We start from the raw sequence: 24,210 nt of genomic DNA, 5'->3' as shown, positions 1-24,210 counted from the left end.
GATTATAGAAACATGATTAGCGGGTCGGTATTGGTTTTAAATGTCACCCTACAAAAGAAAGGAGGTCACTGCACGGACATTTTGATTTCGTTCTTTCTGAAGTGCTGTTTTGTTTTGTTTTCAAATCAGATCTGGAAAACTTTAAAACCAGAATGCGAAGCGCGGTGTCGGTGCGCGAAGGCCAGGGCGTGGTCCTGCTGTGCGGCCCCCCGCCTCACTCTGGAGGTAAGACGCACCCGCTTTTGCTCTTTATCGGGTCCCTTTCTGGGCAGGGCCCGCCGCCTGTGTGCCGTTACCGCATCCACACGTGAGCCGCAACCCGGGCATGTGCCCTGGCCAGGCACCGAACCGTGACCTCGCAGGATGCTCAGCCACTGAGCCACGCCGGCCAGGCCTTTTTTTCTTAATTTATTTATCCATCCATCGTTTTATTCATTCATTGGTTGACTCGTCCAATACCTGCTGATGTGTGGGAGATGCTTCATGTCTGTGTTAGTAAAGATGGCCCTTCACTTACCTCGTCTTAGTACTGAGTTGAGGAGATGCTGAGAGCTTTGCTGAGAAACTTGACGGAAATGTGTTTGAGTCGGTATTTGTTGACCGTGCCACCCCCCACCCCCCAGTGCTCCCACTGACATCACTGAGCTGCACATGCAGGACATAGAAACATAGAAGGAATTCTGTCCGCAGGGCCCAGTGTCCCCAGGACATGGAGAGGTGGGTTTGCTGGGACAGGTTGCCCCATCATGACGTGGTAGGTGCTGTTTTTCAGTCAGACGTGGGGTTTTGGCTCACAGCACCCAGGACAGGATACGGCTGGCATTCTGCGTCGGCAGGCAGGGGCTCAGAGCAGGTGAGTAACTTGTCCAAAGCCACACAGCAGCGGCTGGTCTCCTCCCAGAGGGTCCCACGGTGCTCGGGTCCAGCGGGTCATTGCCATGAGAAAGCGGATCTGTGGGTTTTTCAAGAAAGCTGGAAACTGTAGGTTGGCACATTTTCCCAAAATGATTGAACAGTGTGGGTCAATGGTATGGGGCTTGAGGTACCTTCAGCCCGCGGGCCACAGCTGGGCGTCTCTTCAAGGGCGTTCCGTTGATGCTCATTTTTTTCTAAAGCCTCAGTCACTCAACTATCTGAGGGAACACAGGCCCAGAGAGAGTTAAAGGTACGGCTTACAGCCCTGAAAAATGCACTTGTGTTCGATTCGGAAGGACGTGGTTCCAAACTAGACTAATGAGAGCCGCTAATTAGGGCTCCGGAGGCGGCCGTGTTTGGAGGGAGCACCTCAGTCCCTGTGGAAACAGTTTCCAAGTTCACGTTCCGTGCTCTCCCCGGGTGACTGCGCATCCTCCACTCGCAGCCGCCTCTGCATCTTCACCTTGTGTAACAGATTGTTATGGCCCCAAAGTCCGGATAAATCTGTCCACTAGACAGAAAAACCATCGCGGGGTCAAGTGTGTGAGCTTCTGTTATACGTAAGTGCACACTCTGTCCTTTTCTTAGACCGAATTCTATCTTAGCTGGAAAGAGGTCGGTGTGGGAGGGCGGGATGTTGCCCACCATCCAGTTCCCAGGCAGGAGCCCCGTGTCCTCCTGGGTAAACGCAGAAACTCAGCGGAAACGTGGAACTGATTCCCCCGGTCTCCACCCTAAATCCTTTGTCCTTAATGTCAATGTTGGTGCAGATCTGGAGATTCGAGGATTTTTTTTCCTCGTTTCCTCACATCATCTCAGTGCTGTTGGCGACAGCTTTTATTCGGAAGTGTTGTGCATCTTGCAACCCAGTCTTGTACTTAGTTTTTAACTTATTTTTTAATATTTAAAGAATTTTTAACATTTTTATTTTATGTTTTCCATCACCCTTTACCCCCTCTATCCCCTCTTCCACCCCCGCCCATCCCTCTCACCCCCGCAGTCACCACACTATTGTCCACGTCCATTTGAGGTTTACACATCCTGCTGGGACGCTGTCTGCCCCTGAGCCCCTCTCCCTTCCCAGAGCGGGAGCCACCTGGCCTCCTCCTGCAGCCCTCCACCCCAGGCTCCCCGCCCCCTGCCTGCAGCACAATCAGAAGGGAAAATTCCGGGCTCCTCATTCCGGTGGTTTTCCACGTTTATCAGCATGATTGTCCTCAGAGGCCCTGGTGTGACAGGGTGGCATTCGCCACGGCGTCTTCTTGTGCAGCCAAAACAGGCATCGTGCAAAGTGCGAGGCACTTGAACAAAAACGAAATGTTCCGAGATGCCGTTCCCCACTTCTCAGAAGTCCACGTGACGCCAGTTTGCGTTGACGAGAGACCTAGATCAACGGGTACCCGTTGGCTCTAATGGAAAGACATCTGAAGAGAGTTTTTATTTGACCCAAATAAGGGCAAAAAGGGAAAATCACGTGCAGCGTTGGTTTTGCGGCAGCCGCGCCTGCGCAGGTCAGCGGCCCGCCGAGAACTCCTCATGTCGTTTCTGCGCTCCCTGTGAGTGTGGGTGTAGGTCTTACACGCTGCTTGGTGTGGTTTCCTACGTTATTTTGGGGATGCACAACAGCTTTTCCACGTGGCTGAGTGGTAGTTATTTTCTGTGGCATTTCGGCTCCTGAAAGTTCCCATAGGAGCTTCTGTTTTGGGTACCGGGGGCATCCTGCATATTTTTGTTAAGTTTGTCCATTTCCAGGTCTTGCACGTGGTCAGAGACAGATTTCTTGAACCAATTTAACAGGAATTGGGACAAACTAGCAACTGCGAGATTAGGACTCTGATAAGGGACAAACCTACGGCGCCCTAACACGTGGTCCTTGAACCCTGAGGCACAGGAGCCTCTTCTAAGCCTGCGTAGTCTGTCGGCAAAAGGACCTGGGAACCTTTGCCCACGGAAGTGCGGGAGTGGTAGAGTGGATCACATGTGGACGATTGCGCTCTGTCCCGGTCCTGGCGGCATCCCCGTCTCACTTCTCAAGCACCGGCCCAGCCAGGGCCTCCTGGGCCAGGAGACGGCTTCGCGGGAAGACAGAGGGGAGGTGGTTCTGTGAAAAGCCCTGGAACCAGGGGTGCACGAGCCTCCAGAGCAGGGAGCTGTCGGGGTCTCCCCACAGAGCTGCCCACCGATCCCACGTGGAGGTCACTTACAGAGGTCGCCGTGACCTCTGCCCAGAGCTGGCCGTGGGGAGCATGTGCGAGACCTACCCCAGCATCTGCAGGACGGAGAGGCGTCGAGAGAAGTTCATACTGCACGCCAGCGGCAGGCCTCATTCCCGGCCCCTCTGAGGACACAACCCTCTTCCCAACGCACCTCCCCCTGCAGGCGCCCTGTTCCTGCCTTCGAGTTCCAGTGATGCTTTTCCAAACCAACACTGTTACCTGACAGGGAGGTAATCCCGGGTGAGACCTACGCCGCGTGAACCTTTTATGAAAGGCTGACGGCCCGCGTTCTGCGGAGTTTCGCTTTCCTTTCCTTAAGCTCTCCTCAGATCAGGTTTTCAAAAGTGCGCCCGGAATATTCCGGTGTTAAACCCAGGGATTTATAGAACACGAGTCGAGAGGCCAGTGGGGAGCTGTTTCCTCCGAAGAGCGCTGGCTCCGGTTGCTGCCTCCCCGGCCGAGCAGGTCTGTTCTGCTTGTGGGCGACCTTCGGCCTCCTCCCCGGGGAGTAAGCCGGCAGCAGGAAGCCGATGATTTTGGGGGCCATTCTGGCTCAGTGGGACATACGGTCACCGGAAGTTTCACCGGAGATGTGCTTGTTGCTCACAACCACCAGGCGCCGTGGGGGACCTACTATGCGCACATCGCCTCTGATACACTTCCCTACTACACTTCCCTACGCAAGCCGGAGGGGAACGTGGTCCCTTTAAATGCCAACAGGTGTTATACCTGCATAACCTGGGAGACCTTGGAATGGCTGCAAAGTTGTGTGATGTTCTGCCATATTTATTTCCCAGGACATTCCAAAATTGCTTTTTAAGAAGGTTCTGGGGGGATGCAACACAATACGTTCGTCAGGTTATATGGGCGCATGTGGCACCCCAAAATAACTACAATGGTAACGTCAAGGACCACAGATCACCGTAACACATGGGAGAATCGTGAAAGTGTCTGCAACGTTGCAAGAGTTGCCACAGTGTGATGGACACGCAGCGACCAAACGCTGTCAGGAAAACAGTGCCGATGGGCGAGCTGACGCGGGGTCACCCCTAACCTTCAGTTTGTAAAAGACTCGGTGTCAGCGAAGCCCGATGACACGAGCTGAGCCCGCCCACGTGTCCCCTGGATCTTCGCTTCTCTCAAGCTCCTCTTCGCGTTAGCCTGTGCGTTACCTGGAAACACAGCACAAGTTCCAGCTTCATACCGAAACGTGAAGTCGAATCCACTGTCAGCTGTGGTTTGACCCCACCGAGCGGTGGCCACCGGCCGGAGAACTGCCCCTCAGAACGGGACTCCGTTTGTCTTTTACTTCCTTCTCTACAAGATCCGGTGCTGCAAGCACAGTGGGGTTGTCATTTTAGGCCCAAAAGGAATTAATAAGTACAAGCTCGCCCTGAAACTCTCCTCTGTATCTTTCCTTTATTGCTTTCTTCCTCCGGCAGCAGCAGAATAATTACCAGCAACGTGCGATCCTGGAGCTGTTACATTTTAGCTATTTATTCTCCTTGCGCCTGCACTTGAGTCCGCGGAGTTTCTTTTCCTTTTGGCAAAATTATAGACTTGCTAAGGGAGAAAACAGCCTCCGTGAAGAAAATTGCGCACAGAAAAAGAAGGTGTTTGTTTCTAAAGCTCATTATCATTTAAATGCTATACCTATTTTAATTCCATAATACTTTAATAATGTGTAGGGCAAGTTTCCCATTCATACAACTTATTGTGCCCTAAAAGAAAAAACAATTATCTTTCAAATATAATACTTCATTCTTCTAAAAGCACATCAGCACCATCACACTCAAAAAAAAAAAATTTGAAATCTAGATGGGAATTATCAGATATTTGCATATTATTTGGGGAAAATTGATCACTGCGACATTGGGACTTCACACTTGGAAATATGACATATATCTTCAGCATTCAAATCACAATATCCTGCAGCAAATTGCTCTTTCCAGCCCTGCCCGTCGTGGCTAAGTGGTTAGAGTGTTGGCCTATGCACTGAAGGGATTGGGGTTCGATTCCTGGTCAAGGGCACATACCTGGGTTGCAGGTTCCATCTCTGGTCCCCTGTTGGGGCACATACGGGAGGAAACCAGTCCATGGGTCTCTCTCATATCCATGTTTCTCTCTCTGTCTCTCTCTCCTTTCCTCCCTCCCTCTCTCCCCAATCCCCCTCCTTTCCACTCTGAAAATCAATGCAAAACAAAACAAAAATTGCTCTTGCTACCTAAACTGCGCATACCCTTTTCTGCATGAGTGGCTGCACACATCCACCATGGGTGTGTTCTTATTTGGAAATCTAAGGAACAGAGAACCCTTCTTTGCTTTGGCCTCGTAGCTGAAATTAAACGCGGGTCCCCAAACTTACACGATTATAAATGCTGGGTTGCAGTTTCCCTGGGAGTGCAAGTCAACCCTACAAATGCCACTGTTGTTGTTATTGCTGGCGTCTTAGGAAAGGTTGCCAGGAGCCGAAGGGTCCGCACACACCTGTGCGACCCCTGGTCCCCACCAGCACTGCTTGTGATGCTGGGGACACAGAGCCGCCACTTTATCCTTCCTGAAGGCCCCTGGGAGGGGGTGTGTGGGCATCGGGACTTTCACACAGTCTCTAATTCCTTGAGAGTAGACATCTGGGAGGAGCGTGTTGTGTTGCCATGGCTACAGGGAATTTTTCCTTGAATTGAGGGAGAGGGAGGAGAAAGAGAAACATTGATTTGTTGCCTTCTGCACACGCCCCAACCGGGGACCTAACCTGCAACCTGGGCGTGTGTCCTGACCAGGCATTGAACCCGCCAGCTTTTGGTTCCTGGGACGACACATCAACCCACTGAGCCACACCGGCCAGGGCACAGGAATTACTGCTCACAATTACACTTTCAAGCCCACACTGGTGCAACGATTGTCACAGCGGCCTGCGATCACAGTTTCTTATAAAACTTTCCAAAATAAGTCTCTCTCAAATAGAAGTTTCCACCCTGGAGCTCTACAAAGAGGAGATTCCGCAGGCGAGGGAAATGTGTTAATTACGAGGCCGTGGATTCTAATTGAAAGAGCAGCAGAGACAGCCGGCTCCCGCGCCACCCCAGCGGGACGGGCCCCCGCGGCTCTGAACGCCAGGGTCCCATCTGCTCAATGGAACACCTCCTGTTTGAAGACTAACAAGCAGGAAGTTAAAAGGAGGAGTAATGGGGTCTTTGAAGGAGGGAAGGCGAGCCTGATGTTAATTCGGAGAATCTTTTCTTGGTATAAAATCTCCTGGCACCTTTTAATTAGACACTCCATTCAGAAGTCTTTTAACCATGTGAAGGCCCAGGTGCCAGTCTCTAAAACGGGAACCTTTCTGTTTCTGTGATGCGGCCGGGCAGCGTGACTTTCTGAGACTCCCCCAGTGTCTCTGGACCATGGAACTCACCAGGCTTCTGCTTCCTCCCCACGCTGAGCTGGGCTCCGAGGGTAGAGAAATAACGGGACACCATGGTCGCCTTCCTGCTGCTCAGAGTCCTCCCCCCCTCATAGCGACCTTCACATTTTGTTCCTGGAGTTTTTACAGGTTGTACTTTTATGATGTTCTGACGGTTTAGGGACCGCGTCTTACTTAAGAACCTAAGTAGGAGAATGCAGAATGCCGTAAACTATAATAACCGCGGACGTTCACTGAGCACTTACTGTGTGCCATGGAGACATCCGCTTCTTTCATCCTTGCTGCAGCCCAGGGAAGCATTATCTTCCCATTTCACAGATGGGAGCACCGGAGCTCAGAGTGAGTGCCTGGCTCAGGGAGACCGCTCGGTCCCGGTGCTGAGCGGGACTCTCTGCCTCCCAGCCCACAGCCCACAGCGGACACTTCCTGCCCACGGGAGGCCCACACTCTGAGCACCCATCCCTCCTTCCTTCCGATGGCATGGAGCTTCCTGACTTCTGTAACCTGAGATGGCATCGCCCCCGCCCCCCACCCCCAGGAAGCGCTCAGCAGACAAAGCGAGACCCTGTGCGCGTGGGCAGCCGAAGTCAGAGCGAATCCCAAGGGTCCTGTTTTATGGGGCTGCCCACCCAAGTTATTAACCCCCTCAGTCCTATTCCAGGCCGTCCGTGCCCGATTCCTCTGCTGAGACAGGACTCCAGTAAGTCACGGCCGGGGCTTGGCAAGTGGGTGGTGGTGGAGAGACTGAGGTCTGGAGGGGAAACACGTTCAGAGCCGCCTTTGTGATCCCCGCCGCCTCACCGGCCTGTGTGGTAACCGGCCCCCCAGCCCTCTCTGTGTCTGAGCACTGAGGTCTCACTTGGCTGCGGCCTCACTGCCAGCCTCCTCCTGGTGGCATTCGCAGTGGGAGTGTCTGCTCCCTGGGGGGAGGGGGGGATGCTTGCAGAGCCCGTGGGGGGTCCTGCCCCCAGGAGGGGCCTGGCTGAGGCCTGGGCTTTGCTCGCTGAAGCTTCCCAAGGAGCTGAGTCTGCTTTTGCCCGTTTTCCCCTGCGCGCGGCTTGAGCGTCCTGGGCCTCGAGGAAGAAAGAGCATCCACATGGAGACTGGGGGATGTGAACGCGAACCAATTACTCTGACATGAAACAGCCTTTTCTTGTTTCTGAAAGGGCGGACTGGGCCGAGAGATGAAGCAGGAAACGCCGGCTGTTGGGGCGGTTTAATATTTTTCTTCTGTTTCAGTCAAATCCAGGAACAGAAGCTGGCACCGGGGCCTCGCTCCCACCCAGGTCGGGCGGCGGGTTCCGGAGCCGCTGGGAGAGCCCGGAGTCGGTGCTGGGCTCAGGGACGACAGGTTTGTTCCGAACAGCTCGGCCCCTTGGGAAGGTGGTGGCCTGGAGCGCCCTGTGCGATTCACACTGAGGCCCACCTCTGAACAAAGCGGGGGGCCCTCCCAGCTGTTCCCAGAACCTTCATTGCCTCTTGCAGGAGCCCCTTGTTTATGTCGGGAAGCGTCGGGCTTCCTCCCTGGTCCAGGCTGCGGACTTAGACGAGGCCTTCGGATTCTCTGTCGTCCCCGGGACTTGGGGCAGAGCTGGGAATGAGGGGTAGGCGAGGGCGGCACAGGGGCGCCGAGTGAGTGAGGAGGATGCAGGTGTGCAGGTGTGAGCTCCCAGGCAGCCTGCGGCCTCGGGAATCCTGCCAGTAAAACAGGGTGACTCCTCTAAGCTCAGGATGGTGTGAGGACTGGAGGGGACATCTGTGTGCGGGGACAGACAGGCCTGCACAGAGTGGGTTCTCCTTCAGTAACAGCCATGCCTGCCCCTGTCGCCCCTGTCGCCCCTGTCGCGGGGGCTGTGGTTACTGTTACCAGATGCTCTTCTCATGACCGTGCTGCTCCGCGGAGCCCAGCAGAGAGGACAGGCCTACGTCCCGACCCGCCCTTGTGCGAGCGTTTCCGTGGGTCATGTTTTATAAGGTGGGTTTCCATGCAGGGTGTCCCCCAAATGTGTGCCCACTTTGCATGGTTATAAAGTCAGTGTTTACGAACATGCAGGTCATTTTCAAAATGTAAAAGAATCTACAGAAACATGTTTTATGTCACCGCCTGTTTTCACACGGATGCCCGTTCGGGCCCAGGCCCAGCTGGTCACGGGAAGCAATGGATCGCCAACGTCAAGAACCACTTCGTGCGGTATCTGTGCGCCTTCCTTTCACCCACTGTTACTGTTGCTGGCTTTGTACCGTAAACTCTACCTTTTATGTCTTTCCCATAAACAAGTCCCAGGGCACTTTAGGGTGCATGTTCTTTGTTCAAAGCTTGGTCTGGCTTCACCCATTATGTCACATCAGTTAAACCTGAAAAGGAGTGAAAATGAAGTGAGTTGTCAACTGTTGGAGTGTGTACACATTTTGGGGGGACACCGTATAGATTGTGTAGAAGCCAGACATAGGCTTCCCTTGAAAAGGGGGGGGGGGGACCTGTTTTCTCTCTTGTGACTAGAAAGCTTACTGTATTGAGCAGTGTGCTAACATAATTCCCAAATTAATCTAACCTTTTCATCCAGTGTCAATATCAGGGTGATTTAATTTAATTTAGTCTCTTCACAAATATCAAAGCCAGTGGAATCCCATAAAGCGTGTCCATAAATATCTCCTCCAATATGCACGATTGAGAGGTAGGGGTCAATAATTTTAATAATTAAAGTCCCGTGATAAACACCTTAATTGCTGCTGTCAGTAACTTGTACGTGGAGTCGGCTGAAGCTGGGTGTTGACATTGCAAGTCTGAGCCGAAAAATTAACCAATTGTGCGGGACAGTCGCCGAGAGTTCACGTGTTGGTCTCCAGTGTGGAAACCAGCTCGAATTAGCTTCAATAATCAAACCAAAACTTTGAAAAAACTTAAGAAACTAAAATGATCGTTAAATCTGAGCCCCCGGATTCCATCAGACGTCCTGCCACAGGGACAACCACCCTCCGGGGCTTCCTTCCTGGGGAGGCTGCGAGACCAGTCCTTTTCCGTCCTGTGGGCACCTGTGGGCAGCTGTGTGAGGGGCCCTGTGAAGAAAAATGGGGCCCTAACCGGTTTGGCTCAGTGGATAGAGCGTCATCCTGCGGACTGAAAGGTCCCAGGCTCAATTCCGGTCAAGCGCATGTACCTTGGTTGCGGGCACATCCCCAGTAGGGAGTGTGCAGGAGGCAGCTGATCGATGTTTCTCTCTTACCGATGTTTCTGGCTCTCTGTTCCTCTCCCTTACGCTCTGTAAAAAAAGTCAATAAAATATATTTTTTAAAAAAGAAAAGAAAAATGGGGAGAATCTGTTGTGTATTCAAAGACTACTTTAGCTGCCCTTAGAATATAACTTATCAGGACATGCTTGTTAAATATAATTATTAAGGTGAAGTTTATAGTTTCTTTAAGGCAAGTTTTCCATAAAGTTGAATATGTTACTGGATTGTGAGGCTATTTTCTATGAACCTTTGTTTTAAAATAACACAGGAAAATCTCAAATTATTCAAATGCTATAGTTTGTATTGCATGTTTTTTTTGTTTTGTCAATTAGTGTTGACATTCAGTATTACTTTGTGTTAGTGTCAGGTGTACAGCACACTGGCTGACAACCATACCCCCACCCCATCCGTGGTGATGGCAGCATTATTGGCTACGTTCTCTGTGCTGTGTTTTACATCCGGGGCTATTTTGCAACTACCACTGAGCAACCAGGGAAGTCCTATGGGACGGCCTCAGTTTTCATAGAAGTTGAGAGCAGAGACGTATTCATTTATTTGTTAAATCTTTGTTTTTGAAAGTCTTACAGATGTCCCCCGTCTCCCCCCATAGACTCCTTCTAGCCCGCCCCCGCCCCCACCCCAGGCCTTCACCACCCCCTTGTCTGTGTCCATGGCTGATGCATCCGTGCGCACACGTTCTTTGTTTGATCTCTTCCCACCCACCCACTCACTCCCACCTTCCCTCTGAGAGTCATCAGTCTGTTTGATGCTCCTGTGTCTCTGGATCTGTTTTGTTCGTCAGTTTATTTTGATCATTAGCTCCCACACGAGTGAGATCGTGTGATACTTGTCTTTCTCTGGCTGGCTCATTTCACTGAGCATGATGCTCTCCAGGTCCCTCCAGGCTGTTGCAAATGGTAAGAGTCCTGTCTTTTCTGCAGCTGCGTGGTAGTCCCTGGTGTAGCCGTGCCACAGCTTTGTTCACACTCCTCTGAGAGCAGAGATTTTTCAGTGGCTACAAAAGGCAGGAACCGAGACTAGGGCCCAGGTCAGGTCCCCACCTGAGGTCCCGTGACTGAAACGCAGACTCCTCTCCATGCTGGGGGGACCCCAGGCTCACTCCCGCTGGCTTCCCTCAACGAGAGAGCTGGTCCAGCGCCACGTGTCCTTGAACGGTATTCTTCACGCCCCGAGTCTCCGTCACACACGATCTCTGCTGTTTCTCCGTGTGAAGCAGGAGAGAAGCTTCCCTCCGTATTTCACACCCAGGGGCAGAACGGAAATGTGGAGCCAGCAGGTTCCGCTGCAGGCACCACGGGAGGGGCTGGTGACCGAGTCCTTACTGCATAGGCCGAGCTCCTGACCTTCTGTTGCTTCTCATGAGGTATTGGTGCCGAAACAAAGGCTCCGACTGGATCGTGACCATCTTTCCCTGCGAGGGGCGACAAGCCGTGTTATTCCTACCAGAGCAGGGGTGCTGGCATCCGAGCCGCAGGGAGCGCGCTGGCCAAGGGCTCCGAGGGACGCATCCCCACAGGCATCCCCACAGGCATCCCCACAGGAGCGGGCACAGCAGCCGCAGGTCAGGGATGGAGTTAATCAGGGACAAGGGGGAAAGAGAAGCGCGCTCATGCGTCCCCCGAAGGCATGCTGATGAGAGAAAATGGGGCATAAAACAGATACGAGCGGTTTCCGTAGCTCCCAGGGCCTCGGACAACATATGGTCTCAGAAACGACGTGTCCTGTTGGCACAGAGGCTGGAGGGGTGGGGGGGGGAGGGGGCGGGAGAAGGGGAGGAGAGAGAGTCAGACTTCAGCTGAAACGGAGGATGGAAGGACAGGGAAGAGGAGGTCTTTCTGTCACCCGGGTAATGTTCAGGGACAAGAGTCGCCGTGAGCAGAGCGACCAGCGGACAGCTGGTTGAACGGGAATTTATCTGGAAAACGGAAAGGCAGGCTGTTGGGGAGGATAAACGGAAGGCGTTGAAGAGGTGCCGTCCCCTCCCCGCAGCTGGAGGGGGCTCGGTGGCATCACGGGGGACCGATTAGATTTGGGTAAATGCTGCCTTGACTGCGATGGATCGGGCGACCCGGATGCGCCTCTAACGCCTGTCACCTGCCCGCCCCCTGAAAGGAGCGCTGCCGTCCCGCCGCCTGCGGAAGAGGCCCGGTGCGGATGCTGCGCCTGCCGTCCGGGCCCTGTCCCTCCTCAGAGCTGCTCCGCGGGAACCATCTGAGCAGGGAGCAGCTGGCGCCTTGTGCCGCTTTGTGTTGAATCAGGTAAAGACATTCAGAGCCAAAAATACAAATAAAAGGAGCCGGTGCTCTTACAACTTTATTTTAAATATATTTTTACTGATTTCAGAGAGAGGAAGGGAGAGGGAGAGGGAGAGAAACATCCATGATGAGAGAGAATCGTTGATCCGCTGCCTCCTGCATGCCCCCCATTGGGATGGAGCCCGAAAACTGGGCCTGTGCCCTGACCGGGAATCAAACTGTAACCTCCTGGTTCACAGGTCGATGCTCAACCACTGAGCCACACCGGCCAGGCTGTCTAACTGTTTTGATGAACAGTTTGATAAGCTAATGGTGACCAGGGGTGCTTGTTCTGTGTATGTGTGTGTGTGTGTGTGTGTGTATGTGTATGTGAGCGAGAGAAAGAGAGAGAAGAACTTTAATTTCCATGGCTTTCTGGGGCTCATTTACTGTCCCCAGTAAGAACACACTTCTGATTTGTCAGGTGACTTCATCTTCTCCTGAAAACCTCATTTCTATTTACCAGTAAAAATGGACATTTTATTCTCCTTTAAAAAAAAATCATCCACATGGCAAAGAGAGACACATCCAGCCCCCAGGACATTCCTTCAAGAACAAGGTTTAATTTTCATAAAAGAAGTGAGACCCAGTGAGGAAGGGACAGGCCGGGGTGCCGTGTCCGCCAGCCCTTCATTATCCCAGGTAGGTCAGGGCCCACGGTCCCACCTGTGAGTTATTTGTGGCCTTTGCATCCCCAGGAAGCCGCGGGTAATTCACTGCATGATGATGTGGGAATTATAACCCAAAAGCACCCCCTCTGGGCCCATTCGGTGTGGGCTTCCCCGTGGAGCCGGTGCTGAAGGAAATTCCCATTTTGCAAGCAGGTGAGTTCTGCACATCATTGTAATAGCAAGGCGGGTCCGTCAAATGATCATCGGCTGCAATTAGCGCTCCAGAGGCCGCAGGGTTCTCTATCTCCTCCTGGGCCGCCTGTGGAAAGGAAACGTCAGTTATTGGCACCGAAGGCCTGAGCATTGCATTGTTCCATCTCAGCTGAGGAAGGTGCCCCTGGCAGAGGGCACGGCCGGACTGCAGGGCCACACCCCACCTGTGTCTGCGGGAGGTTCCTCACAGAGGAAACGTGATGCTCAGTGAGACAAGCCAATCTGAGGAAGCCGGATGTCACATGATCTCACTTACGGGGGGCACCTACTGCACAAAATGAACTGACCAGCAAAATAAGACCTGAAGCAGGGAGGCGTGGAACAGACGGACATGCCTGGATGTGGGGATCGGGGGACGAGAAGAGAGAAACCACAGAACGTACAGACTTATAGGCAGGGCCCATGGACACGGGCAACGGGGCGGTGAAGACCTGCAGCGGGGATGGGGGGGCTGCATAAAGGGAGGAAAAATGGGAGATATCGGTAACAATCAACAATAGAAAATTTAAAAATGTTACATTTAAAAAGAGAATAAAGGAAAAGTTGGAAATAAAAAGTAGGAGTGTGCGGACAAGCAGAGATGCCACAGGAAGCCCTGGATTCCTGGGTTCCACATGGCAGGCGTGGAAGGACGGCTGCCCTGGGCTCCGGGGGTGCAGTGCCGGGGGGCGGGGGGGCGAGGGGGGGCAGGCACCACCGAGGAGAGGCGCTTCCCCGCACACACTTGGCAGCAACGACCGAGAACAGCAGCACTTCGGGGTCCGAGTGTGACAGGGACGCGGGCACCCACTGAAGAGATTCCGGCTCTGGAAAGAAAACGGGGCACAGAGCGAGGACACTGCCTTTTCTCTCAGCCGTGGCCGTGGCCGTGGCTGTGACTGTGGACATAGTTCAGAGCTGCTCCCAAAGGCGGCAGCTCCACACGGGGTGTAGAGCCGGGAGGCCAAGGAGACACGCAGCCTGAGCCTGGGAAGCCCGGTGGGGCTAGGACAACAGGGAGCCCCACAAACAAGAGGGAGTGGAGGCGAGATAGGACGTCACTCCTGTGGCTGGTCCGTGGGACAGTGACCTTCACAGGGGCTTTCTGACAAGGTCAGGGATGTCCTTCAGGCTTCGTGGGCCTGTAGTGGGTGTCACCACCTCTCGGCAGCGCACCAGCCACAGGCGAGCAGGTGTGTGTTCACCACATTCAGTTTAGGGCCCAGGCAGCGGAGTTAGAATCGGCCTCGAGTGTGAAAGGAGGGAGAAAACGCCACTTTCCTGGTTCTGCTCTTGGAACCCTCGGTGGTCGGACCCGTGAATATGAACTCATAGTAGGTTTCCTTGAGGCTCAACCAGGAAACCTACTGTGTGCCCAAATAACACCTAGCACGCAGCTCCTGTAAGACCACACAGGCATGCTTTAGACGTGTACACAGGTGCCTCTGCTGTGAGGTACAGACCTCAAAGTCCTAACCATTGATCATTTACTCTTCAAACAAAAGTGATTTTGCCCTGGCAAGTTTGGTTCAGTGGTTAGAGCATCGGCCAAAGGATCTCAGGTTCGATTCCCAGTCAAGGGCACTTTCCTTTTTCTTATTTAAAACATTTTCTTTTTCCTCTTTGGGGTGCAAGTAGGAGGCAACCAATCAATGTGTCTCTAACACATCAATGTTTCTCTCTCCCCCTCCCCCAACCTTTCCACTCTCTCTAAAAATCAATGGAAAAAAATATTCTCACTCATTGCATGAGGATTAAAAAAAAAAAAGCAAACTTAAATGATTTTCAGCTTGCAGCATTGTTGTAGGTTTTTAATATGTCCTGTGTCCCTGACCCTCCACCGGGTGGCGTCGTCTGTGAGCCTAGGAGCCAAGCGCTCTTCCCAATCCTGTAAACCAGTGACAGCAGCCGGAACGCCCCCCAGGGAGCCGCCACACCCTTTAAACCTTCTTTCAAAGGAGCGCACCTTCCCCCAAATGGCTCCACAGCCAGTGCCCAAGTTGCCTTGACAGTTTTGCCCAACTGCCATTTTCTTCCGACAGAATTTCCTCTAGAAATGGCCCACCCAAAGGGTTACATCTCCCTCGCAGTGGAATTTATGACGGAGGTGAGATGCCCCCATTAAGTGTCAGTGGTATTTGCGTCCGTGGATCTCCAGGTAAACGCTCCGGGGTCATATTTCGTGTTAAGTGACCGGGGGGACCGTGGCCGCGGGAAGGATGGCACCCATCATGCATTGCTCTGTGGAAGCCCACATCCAGCAATTCACTTTGTAAATGTATGGCTTGGAGGGTAAAACCCTTTGTTCTCTAATAAAAAAATGTCTCATGTCCCTAAGATGCATGTAGCGTTGTTACCAGGAAGCCCAGGGGCCAGGTGGCTTTTGCATAACGTTTGTGATTTACACAAGAGGTTTTGTAAAGTCTAGCTTGTCTGAGGATATAAAATTATCGTTTTTAGCGTAGCATTGTATTTATCATCAGACACGAAATTACATGGAAAAGTCTCCTGCTGACTTCACGTATATTTTATTGGGTGGAATACAACCGACGTTTACCGCTAAGGCAGGTTTTTATTCGTCTGATGGGCAGCAGGTGTGTGTTACTGTATCCGAATGCAGTAAGTCACGTGGTTTTCTAATGCTTTCCATCGGGGAGAGGGCCTGTGTGTTAACGCATCCTGCGGGCGATCTCTGCAGCAGGGCAGGCCTCGGGGCGTGAGTGCATCTCCCTCCCTCCCTTGTTTCATGGATGAGGGTGCGGGTTCCCTAAATGGGACATTTTCCCTTCTCTGTGGTGGGGCTCTCAATAGGCTTGCGCTGTTTGACTCTGGGATGCTCACCTGTCGGGGCGTGTCCGGGGGGCAGGTACCAGGAACCTCGGATGCTGGGTGGAGGTGAGGGGATCGTCGGTGGAAGTTGGCATCACAGACAGTTCTGTGAAGGGAGGTCATGGAAAAGGACGTTCCCTCCAGGCCCAAGGGGAGGCGCTAGTTTAAACACAGAGCAGGGCTTTACCTGCCCTCCTGTCCTTCAACACCTGTTCCTCCCCCGGGAAACTGTCCCCTCTCCTGCCCCTGGAGCCGCAGCAGCTGTGGCCTGCCCGTCCACGTGGTCCCGCTGTCACTGGTGATCGGACCTGCTGGCCCCTCCACTGAATGGAAGGGCCCTTCACCGGGGCCTCCAGGCCTCTGGGCATGTTTGGACATACTGTCCATTAAATGTGTCTTGGTTACAGACATTTTGTCAGAACTATATGGGTCTGTGGTGACCCATATATTTTCCTTTGGAAAAGCATTAGCATAATGAACTGCTGCAATGAGGTTAATAAAATCCTAAGAGAAAATAGAGCCACTGAAGAAGGCATCTGATAATCCAGGAGAAAGTCATTTCTTTGGCCCCTGATGTTCAAGAACACACTCAGATTTAACGATAGGAGGGAGGTAGTAGCATAAACGTATTATTCATTAGCTTGATACATGTGTATTGAGGACTGCTACATGTGTTTGGATGATTCATTGTGCTGATTGGCTGGGAGTGGGGCAGGCAGGAGAAGAACTGACATCACTTGTTACCGGGTGGGGGGAGGACAGACCAGGAAATAGGTGATCCCATGCCGAGTGACACCTTTTTTAGGGGACGCAGGTGTCTAGTCGCCCTGAGTAGGACCAGAGCAGGTGACTCCTCACGCTGGGACGGAGCTTTGAAAACCACGGGGAAATGTCCACAGCAGAACGGGGTGGGTGTGGAAAGGGAGGGAGCGGGGCGGACCGAGGAGAGGACGTCACCAGCTCAGGCTCCTGCGATGCCCAGGCTCCAAGTGGGGCTGCACCAGTCGGGGTCTCAGACTCAATCGTTTTGCATTACTCCTGGGGCCACTGCAGAGGGCAGAGCGTTCTAGGCCAAGAAAGGCCATTATGGGAATTGGTAACAAGGAGAGAGCATGAATGGGTCGCATGGACACACAAAGGGTCCAGACTGAAGCAGAGAGACTTGTGAGGGGGGCTCTGGAAAGGCAGTGACATTGACACTGGTACCTGCTGCCACCGGAAGGCTGATCTGGCCCGGCCGTGTTGCTCAGTGGATTGAGCTTCGTCTCATGCACCAGGAGGTCATGGTTCCATTCTGAGTCAGGGCACATGCCTAGGCTGTGGGCTCGATCCCCAGTAGGGGCCGTGCAGGAGGCAGCCAATCCAAGTTTCTCTCTTATTGATGTTTCTCTATCCTTCTCCCTTACTCTTTCTCTGAAGTCAATAAAAAATTCAAAAAGAAGAATGTGATCAGTCCTGGCAGGTGTGACCCAGGGCTAAGAGCATCAGTCCACACACCAAAGGCTCCGGGTTCGATCCCCTTCAAGGGCAGGGGTGCACAGGAGGTACGCTGAGGTGTCACTGAGTTGTGATTCAGTCCTTGGCCCTGGGCGGGGAGCGTGCAGGAGGTAATCAATCAATGTGTCTCTCTCACATCAGTGATTCTCTCTTTTCTGTCTCTCCCTCCCTCGCCTCCCCTCCCTCCCTTCTACTCTCTCTAAATATCAATGGAAAAATATCCTCAGGTGAGGATTAACAACAACAACAATAAAAAAAACAAAGGAAAGAATGCTAAACAGTGGGGTCCTCCATCTCAGCCCAGAGTGGACGCCCAGGGGTCCCGTAGCGGCCTCTCTTCGTGACCTGCCCCAGAAACACTCTGTGTAGAAAAGGTGGCTTATACATTCTTAACGTGGAAACTTTCCTTAATAATAGAATGTTTTTCTCCCCAAAACTTCAATTAGAACTATCCTATGCGTGGATCTTCAATGAATACCCTTCCTTCGTTGAGGAGGATGGCCGGAGGTTCATCTCTCAGGAGACAGGCCACCTCTACGTAGCCAAGGTGGAACCGTCCGACGTCGGCAACTACACGTGCGTGGTGACGAGCGTGGTGACCGCCGCCAGGGTGCTGGGCTCCCCGACGCCGCTGATGCTGCGCGCCGACGGTAGGAAACTCAGGTGGAAATGTGGTGAATCCAAGCAAAAACACGGGGAGAGTGAAAAGTGTATCTCGAAGAATTACTGTTGCATTTGTTTCGGAACAAGAAAATATTTTCTAGCGCAGGGACCACAGTGACTCCATAAACCACAGGTCCCTGCGCACAGTCCTCACTCAGGGCCAGCTTCAGAATTTGCAGAATGAAAACGAGGGGACTGGTGTTCCAAAGTGATTAGCTCTGGATGGTGACCCCGTTAAACCAGGCGCAGGGTCCCTGAGCCTGGGACCGTGCTGCTCCCCACAAAGTCCTCTGTCCTCACCCTCGCCAGCTTAAGGCACTTTGTTACAAGCTAAAAGTTCTCTATAAGAAAAGAAAAACGTGCACATTAGATCCCCAAAATATATGCATCATATAGCTGAAAGTTTGTACCCTTTTTAAAAATATGTATTTTGATTGATTCAGAGAAGAAGAGAGGGAGAGATAGAAGCATCAATGATGAGAGAGAAGCACTGGTTGGCTGCCTCCTGCACGCCCCCTACTGGGGATCGAGCCCACAACCAGGCAATGCCCTTACCAGGAATCAAACCATGACCTCCTGGCTCATAGGTCGATGCTCAACCACTGAGCCACCCTTTGATAATGTGTCATTTTGTCTGCCACCAGGAGCATGGCGATGATAACTCACAGCACTGTGTTGTGTCCTTGGAATTAGCTTAGAGAGCAGATGTTAAGTGCTCTCATCACACACAAAAAATAACAATGAATTAAAAGCGGTAACCATGGGAGGGGCTCTATATGCTACCTTGACTGAGATAATCATTTCACAAGATGTACATATATTAAATCATCACATTGTACACTAAAAGAAGTCTAAATATATACAACACTAGAGGCCTGGTGCATGAGATTCGTGCACTTGGGGGCGTCCCTCAGCCCAGCCTATATATGCCCTCTCACAGTCCGGGAGCTGTTGGGGGATGTCCAGCTGACAGGCAGTGGGCCCAAGCAGGCATTTGGACATGCTTAGTGCTGCCACAGAGGCAGGAGAGGCTCCCGCCACTGCTGCTATGCTCGCCAGCTGTGAGCCTGGCTCAGGGCTTCCGGCTGAGCGGTGGTCCCCCTGTGGGAGCACACTGACCACAAAGAGGCAGCTCCTGCATTGAGCATCTGCCCTCTGGTGGTCAGTGCGGGTCATAGTGACCGGTCATTTTGCCGTTCGGTCGATTTGCATATTAGCCTTTTATTATATAGGATATTTACCATACAACCCAAATAGAAACAGTATTTCTTTGTCAATCACACCTCTCTGTAAAGCTCCGGGAAATAATGTTTCATTATCTCCTTCATGGCTGTTTCAAGGGAGCCCATGAGCTGCAGAGGAAGCAGACATGTAAGCCTGAGACACCGCCCACTTATCAGTACACAAAACCATCTCTGATGCAGCCCAGTGCCAGGACCACAGTTACCCGAGCCCTCTTCCGGGTCTGTTATAATTGCCCGTGTCCTTCCCCAGTTTTTACCTTACTGTTTCCTGTCGGCAGGGATCACTTACTAACTCTGCCTGAGCTACCAGGGCACCACTAAGTAACTTTCCTCCCATAATTTTTGCTCTTCGTGGTATGTCAAGAAGTCAGAATGCCTTGTGTATTTCAGTTTGACCGGGAATGTCCTAATGGGGCAGACGATACCAAAGCCCCCATTTTCTACAAGGAAAACCCATGGCGCTTTTCTCAGAACCATTCCGTATACGGTAGCTTAGGAACCTGGGAATCCGTGGATGCTTACTCATGTTGCCCATGCGGCCCGAGTCAGCTCGGCGTCCGAACCCGCTAACAGGCGGGAAGTGAGTCAGTGGCATCCCTGGGAGACGCTCGTCCCAGAGGCAACAAGAGAACGCTGTCTTGGAGGGAAAGGGGCCGGTTCCCAAGGAAACGGTGAAACCGTGCAATCTGCATTGTGGCTTTACAGGTGTGATGGGCGAATATGAACCGAAAATAGAAGTTCAGTTTCCAGAAACTCTTCCGGCCGCGAAAGGGTCCACCGTGAGGCTGGAATGCTTCGCCCTCGGGAAGTAAGTTCCGTCGCCCTCCCTCCCTCCCTCCGACGTGCTGAGCGGCAGGTGCCATACAGGATCGAGATGGTTTATGACAGACCCTTCTTGGCCTTATTTTCTTTCTTTCTTTCATTTGGAAGCAAAAGAAAAAGCACAGGGGGAATGCGCATGTATCATTTGCTGTGAATCTCTAAAGGTGTCTGCTGAACACGCCTCTGCCTGGCTTTGTAAAGAACTGGTGTTATGTTTCCTTTCCTCGTTCCTATGATCATGCAGTGGGTAGGTTAGACCTTTTACACCAAATCATGAGTTCACGCAGGAAAACACAGCACGTACGTTATTGCGCTGGGAACCTGAAGAGGTCGGGCTAAGTGTGTGTACGGACAGAAACCCGTTGTCTTTTTCTGGATCCAAACCAAAGCTGTACTTGTTCCAGGCTTCAGTTTATGATCAACTAACGTGCCGCGTTTCCTCGCAGCCCCGTGCCCCGGATCACGTGGAGGAGGAGTGACGGGCGGCCTTTCCCCAGTAAAGTTAACTTGCGGAAGTTCGGAGGTGTGCTCGAGATCCCCGGCTTCGAGCAGGAGGACGCGGGCTCCTACGAGTGCCTGGCCGAGAATTCCCGGGGGAGAAACGTGGCCCGGGGGCGTCTCACTTACTACGGTAGGTGTCCCCGTGGTCGGTGTCCCTGTCCCCGTGGGCCAGTGGGAGTGGGAGCTTCTCTCTTATCAAACTCTGAAGTGGGCGGGGCGGGAGGTCATGGCAGAACCTGGGGTCCAACTTGATCTCCATTTTGTGAAATCCGGATGAATATCATAAAAGGGGTTGAAAAGACATAGAAGCCTGCAGTTGGAGGCATGCCATGTTTTTCTCTGCATTTTGAAATGATTCCTATGGTTTCTATATATAAAAGCTTAGTGACCATCTGACCGTTCAACCATTCAACCGGTAGCTATGAGGCACACTGATCACCAGGGGGCAGATGCTCAACACACAGGCATGGAAACATGGAACAGACTGATGAATCTCAGAGGGAAGGGGGCAGGGGGGGAGGGCGGGAAGAGATTAACCGAATTTGTGTGCCGATGGGGCCCCTCGGCCTGGCCTGCAGGGATTGGGCCGAAACCAGCAGTCCGACATCCGGCGAGGGGTCCAGGATTGCGAGAGGACGCAGGCCAGGCCCAGGGATCGCACTGGAGAGTGTCCCAGAGTGCACGGAGCTTGGAAGCAGACAACGGGGGAAGAGCTTGGCTTAGAAGTGACCGTGGCCACCTCCCCCTCAATATGAATCCGTGGGGTCAGGATGGAGGGAATGAGACAGCATCTGGCTCAGGGCTCACGTCCTTTCTGTGGCTCTGTCTTGTGCCCGTGGGCATGTCCGTGGAGAGCGTATTTATCCTTTCCTCGGCTGGGGGTTGACACATTCCTTCCCTTGCAGCAAAGCCTCACTGGGTCCAGCTCATCGGCGACGTGGAGGCCGCGGTGGAGGAGAGCCTGCGCTGGGATTGCCGGGCCGGCGGGAAGCCCAAGCCCTCCTACCGGTGGCTGAGGAACGGGGAGGCCCTGGCACTGGAGGTGAGGCCCGTCCCAGAGCGTCCGCCCTCTGTCCCTCTGTCCCTGTGTCCGTGTGTGAGGAGCGGTGCAGGTGGAAACCCCGTCACCACCGGGAGAGCGACCTCACATTGCATTTCATGGCGAAAGAGTGATTTTTGTGACTTTAGTCTATGCGATGCTGCACCACCTTTTAAGAAATATATATTTTTATTGATTTCAGAGAGGAAGGGAAAGGGAGAGAGAGATAGAAACATCAGTGATGAGAGAGAATCATTGATTAGCTGCCTCCTGCAGGCCCCACACTGGGGATCAAGCCCACAACCTGGACATGTGCCCTGATTGGTAGTCAAGCCGTGACCCCCTGGTTCATAGGTTGATGCTCAACTACTGAGCCACACGGGCCAAGCCCCGGAACACTTTTTAATGCGCAGAATGTATAATGTCTTTAATCAACATGATTTTTTTTAAAAATGGTGAAAACCTTTGCAGTTGAGGAGATGGAAAGCTTGTGACATTTTTAAGGGTCTTTAATGTTAAAGATCGCTCTCTCTCTCTCTCCCTTTCCCTTCCTTTCTGAAATCAATAAAATATATATGTACTTTAAAAGCATTCTGGAAGAGTAAGTGGTGGCAGCATTTTACCTCTTTCTTTGTTACTTGCAGATATACTTAAGGAAGAGTTAAATGGTGGCAGCATTCTACCTTCCCTTGTTACTTATGGATATCCTTTCGGACTGACATGCTTGTTAGTATTTCAGTGCATGGCTCTCACACTAATCATTCCCACATTTTCAAATGAAGAAGAGTTTAGATTTCAAGGCAGGTTGCCTGGTCATCTGAGGAAACGAAGGAGGATCTTGTGAAGAAGTTGTAGTCAGCCTTGGCTGGGTGTGCTCAGTTCATGGAGCGTCGGCTTGCAGACAGCAGGGTCCCTGGTTCGATTTCAGTCAAGGGCACGTTACCTGGGTTGTTGGTTCAGGCCCAGCCCAGTTGGGGCACCCGTGGGAGGCAACCAGTCAATGTGTCTCTGTCACGTCGATATTTCTCTCTCTGTGTGTCTCTCCCTCTCCCTTCCACTCTCTCTAAAAATCAATGGGAACAATGAAAATAAATAAATAAAAACTCAATGGAAAAAATATCCTTGGGGAGGATTATCCAAAAAAAAAAAAAAAGTTCCGCTGCTCTGAAGCGGTGGGGTGGACACGCTGACCTGGGGGAGGTCTTGGTGTCCACGCAGGAGCGGATCCAGCTGGAAAACGGCGCCCTGAGCATCGTGAACCTGAGCGTGGCGGACGCGGGCATGTTCCAGTGCGTGGCGGAGAACAAGCACGGCCTCGCCTACTCCAGCGCCGAGCTCCGGGTGCTGGGTGAGGCCCCCTTCTCTTGTCTTGTTCTTTTCCCGAAACCCTCCGTTTTGCCAGAAGCAGAAATACTTACTTTTCTTTTTTCTTTTTTTAATTTATTTTTCTTGATTCCAGAGGGGAAGGGAGAGGGAGAGATAGAAACATCAATGATGAGAGAGAATCATGGATCGGTTGCCTCCTGCATGCCCCACACCGGAGATCAAGCCCTCAACCCGGGCATGTGCCCTGACCGGAAATCGAACCGTGACCTTCTGGTTCATCGGTCAATGCTCAACCACTGAGCCATGCTGGCCGGGCAGAAATACTTATTTTTATATTCCCACATCTGATAACGTCTACGGTTTTCCCGGGGAGTGGGTCAGGGTTTCTCAACAAGGCCTACGCCCCAGTGGCTTCTGTATTTTTAACCTGAGCCCTGGTCCTCCCTCCTCTCCAGCCTCCGCTCCGGACTTCTCCGCGACTCCCATGAAGAAGCTGGTGCGGGCGCAGGTGGGGGGCGTGGTGGGCCTGGACTGCCGGCCCCGAGCCGCCCCCCGGGCCGTGTGCTCCTGGAAAAGAGGCGAGGTGACCGTGCGGGAGGATGGAAGGTATTGACTTGGTTTCCTCCCACTTTCCACGGGGAGACCTGCGGGCCTCAGACACTGTGGGAGAGGCAGTTATTTTACCTGCAAGACGGGTTTGCTCCAGAATAGCAGGGGGATGCCCTGGGGACGGGGAGTTGGGGTGCACCCTCCCTGGTCATGGTCAAGGAGCAGCTGGACTTGATCCTAGAGGAGGAGGAGGGGGAGAGGCCTTTGGAGGAGCTGGGGTGGTCACAGCATCCTGGGGGCGGGGCTAATGTCACAGGAGCTCAGCCAGAGGTGCAGGTGAGGACTGACAGGTGGGGTGTTCTGCTGGCCAGGAGGATCCCTTCCCTCCTCCACTGCCCTGATCTGTCCTCCTCTTTGGGGTCCAGGTGGCAGAGCAGGACAGCGCCCCCTTCAGGCCAGCTGGCTCCATTTCCAATGAGGATTCCATCCTTTATTTTCCACATTCTGACTAGGTTTTCAATAGGAGGTGAGACGCAGTCGCATTTCAACACAACGGGAGGCGTTTCAGGACCAGGGTAGCCTGTTTTGTTCTGTAATCCCCTCCTGCAGCCGGGCCCTGGAATCTAAAAATAGCGCGCTCTCCCTCTTTGCCGAGAGGACTTCATCTTAGACAGGACTTTCCCTCCTGTCCTCGTGAGTCTCCGAGAGGCAGAGCCGTGTTGAAGATGCCAGCGTTGCTCTCAGGTGGGGAGAGCGTCTCAGGCTCAGGGAATAGGGGT

At 52.7% G+C, this 24,210-nt stretch overlaps 1 protein-coding gene across 2 annotated transcripts in view; it reads left to right on the top strand.

The window, feature by feature from the left end:
• The window catches only part of LOC118668394 (contactin-3-like), a 120,480-nt gene that overhangs the window by 69,270 nt on the left and 27,000 nt on the right, over positions 1 to 24,210 (top strand). For both annotated transcript variants that reach the window (XM_036333330.1, XM_036333329.1), the window contains exons 5-11: positions 130 to 225; positions 17,734 to 17,937; positions 19,900 to 20,002; positions 20,463 to 20,647; positions 21,423 to 21,559; positions 22,775 to 22,904; positions 23,338 to 23,488. In XM_036333330.1, coding sequence (XP_036189223.1) covers positions 130 to 225; positions 17,734 to 17,937; positions 19,900 to 20,002; positions 20,463 to 20,647; positions 21,423 to 21,559; positions 22,775 to 22,904; positions 23,338 to 23,488 — 1,006 coding nt within the window. The remainder of the gene's footprint in view (positions 1 to 129; positions 226 to 17,733; positions 17,938 to 19,899; positions 20,003 to 20,462; positions 20,648 to 21,422; positions 21,560 to 22,774; positions 22,905 to 23,337; positions 23,489 to 24,210) is intronic.

Source organism: Myotis myotis, unplaced genomic scaffold (assembly GCF_014108235.1).
Source record: "Myotis myotis isolate mMyoMyo1 unplaced genomic scaffold, mMyoMyo1.p scaffold_m19_p_13, whole genome shotgun sequence".
Taxonomy (NCBI): domain Eukaryota; kingdom Metazoa; phylum Chordata; class Mammalia; order Chiroptera; family Vespertilionidae; genus Myotis; species Myotis myotis.
Note: the sequence above shows the minus strand (reverse complement) of the source record. Positions and strands in the feature narration are given on the sequence as shown.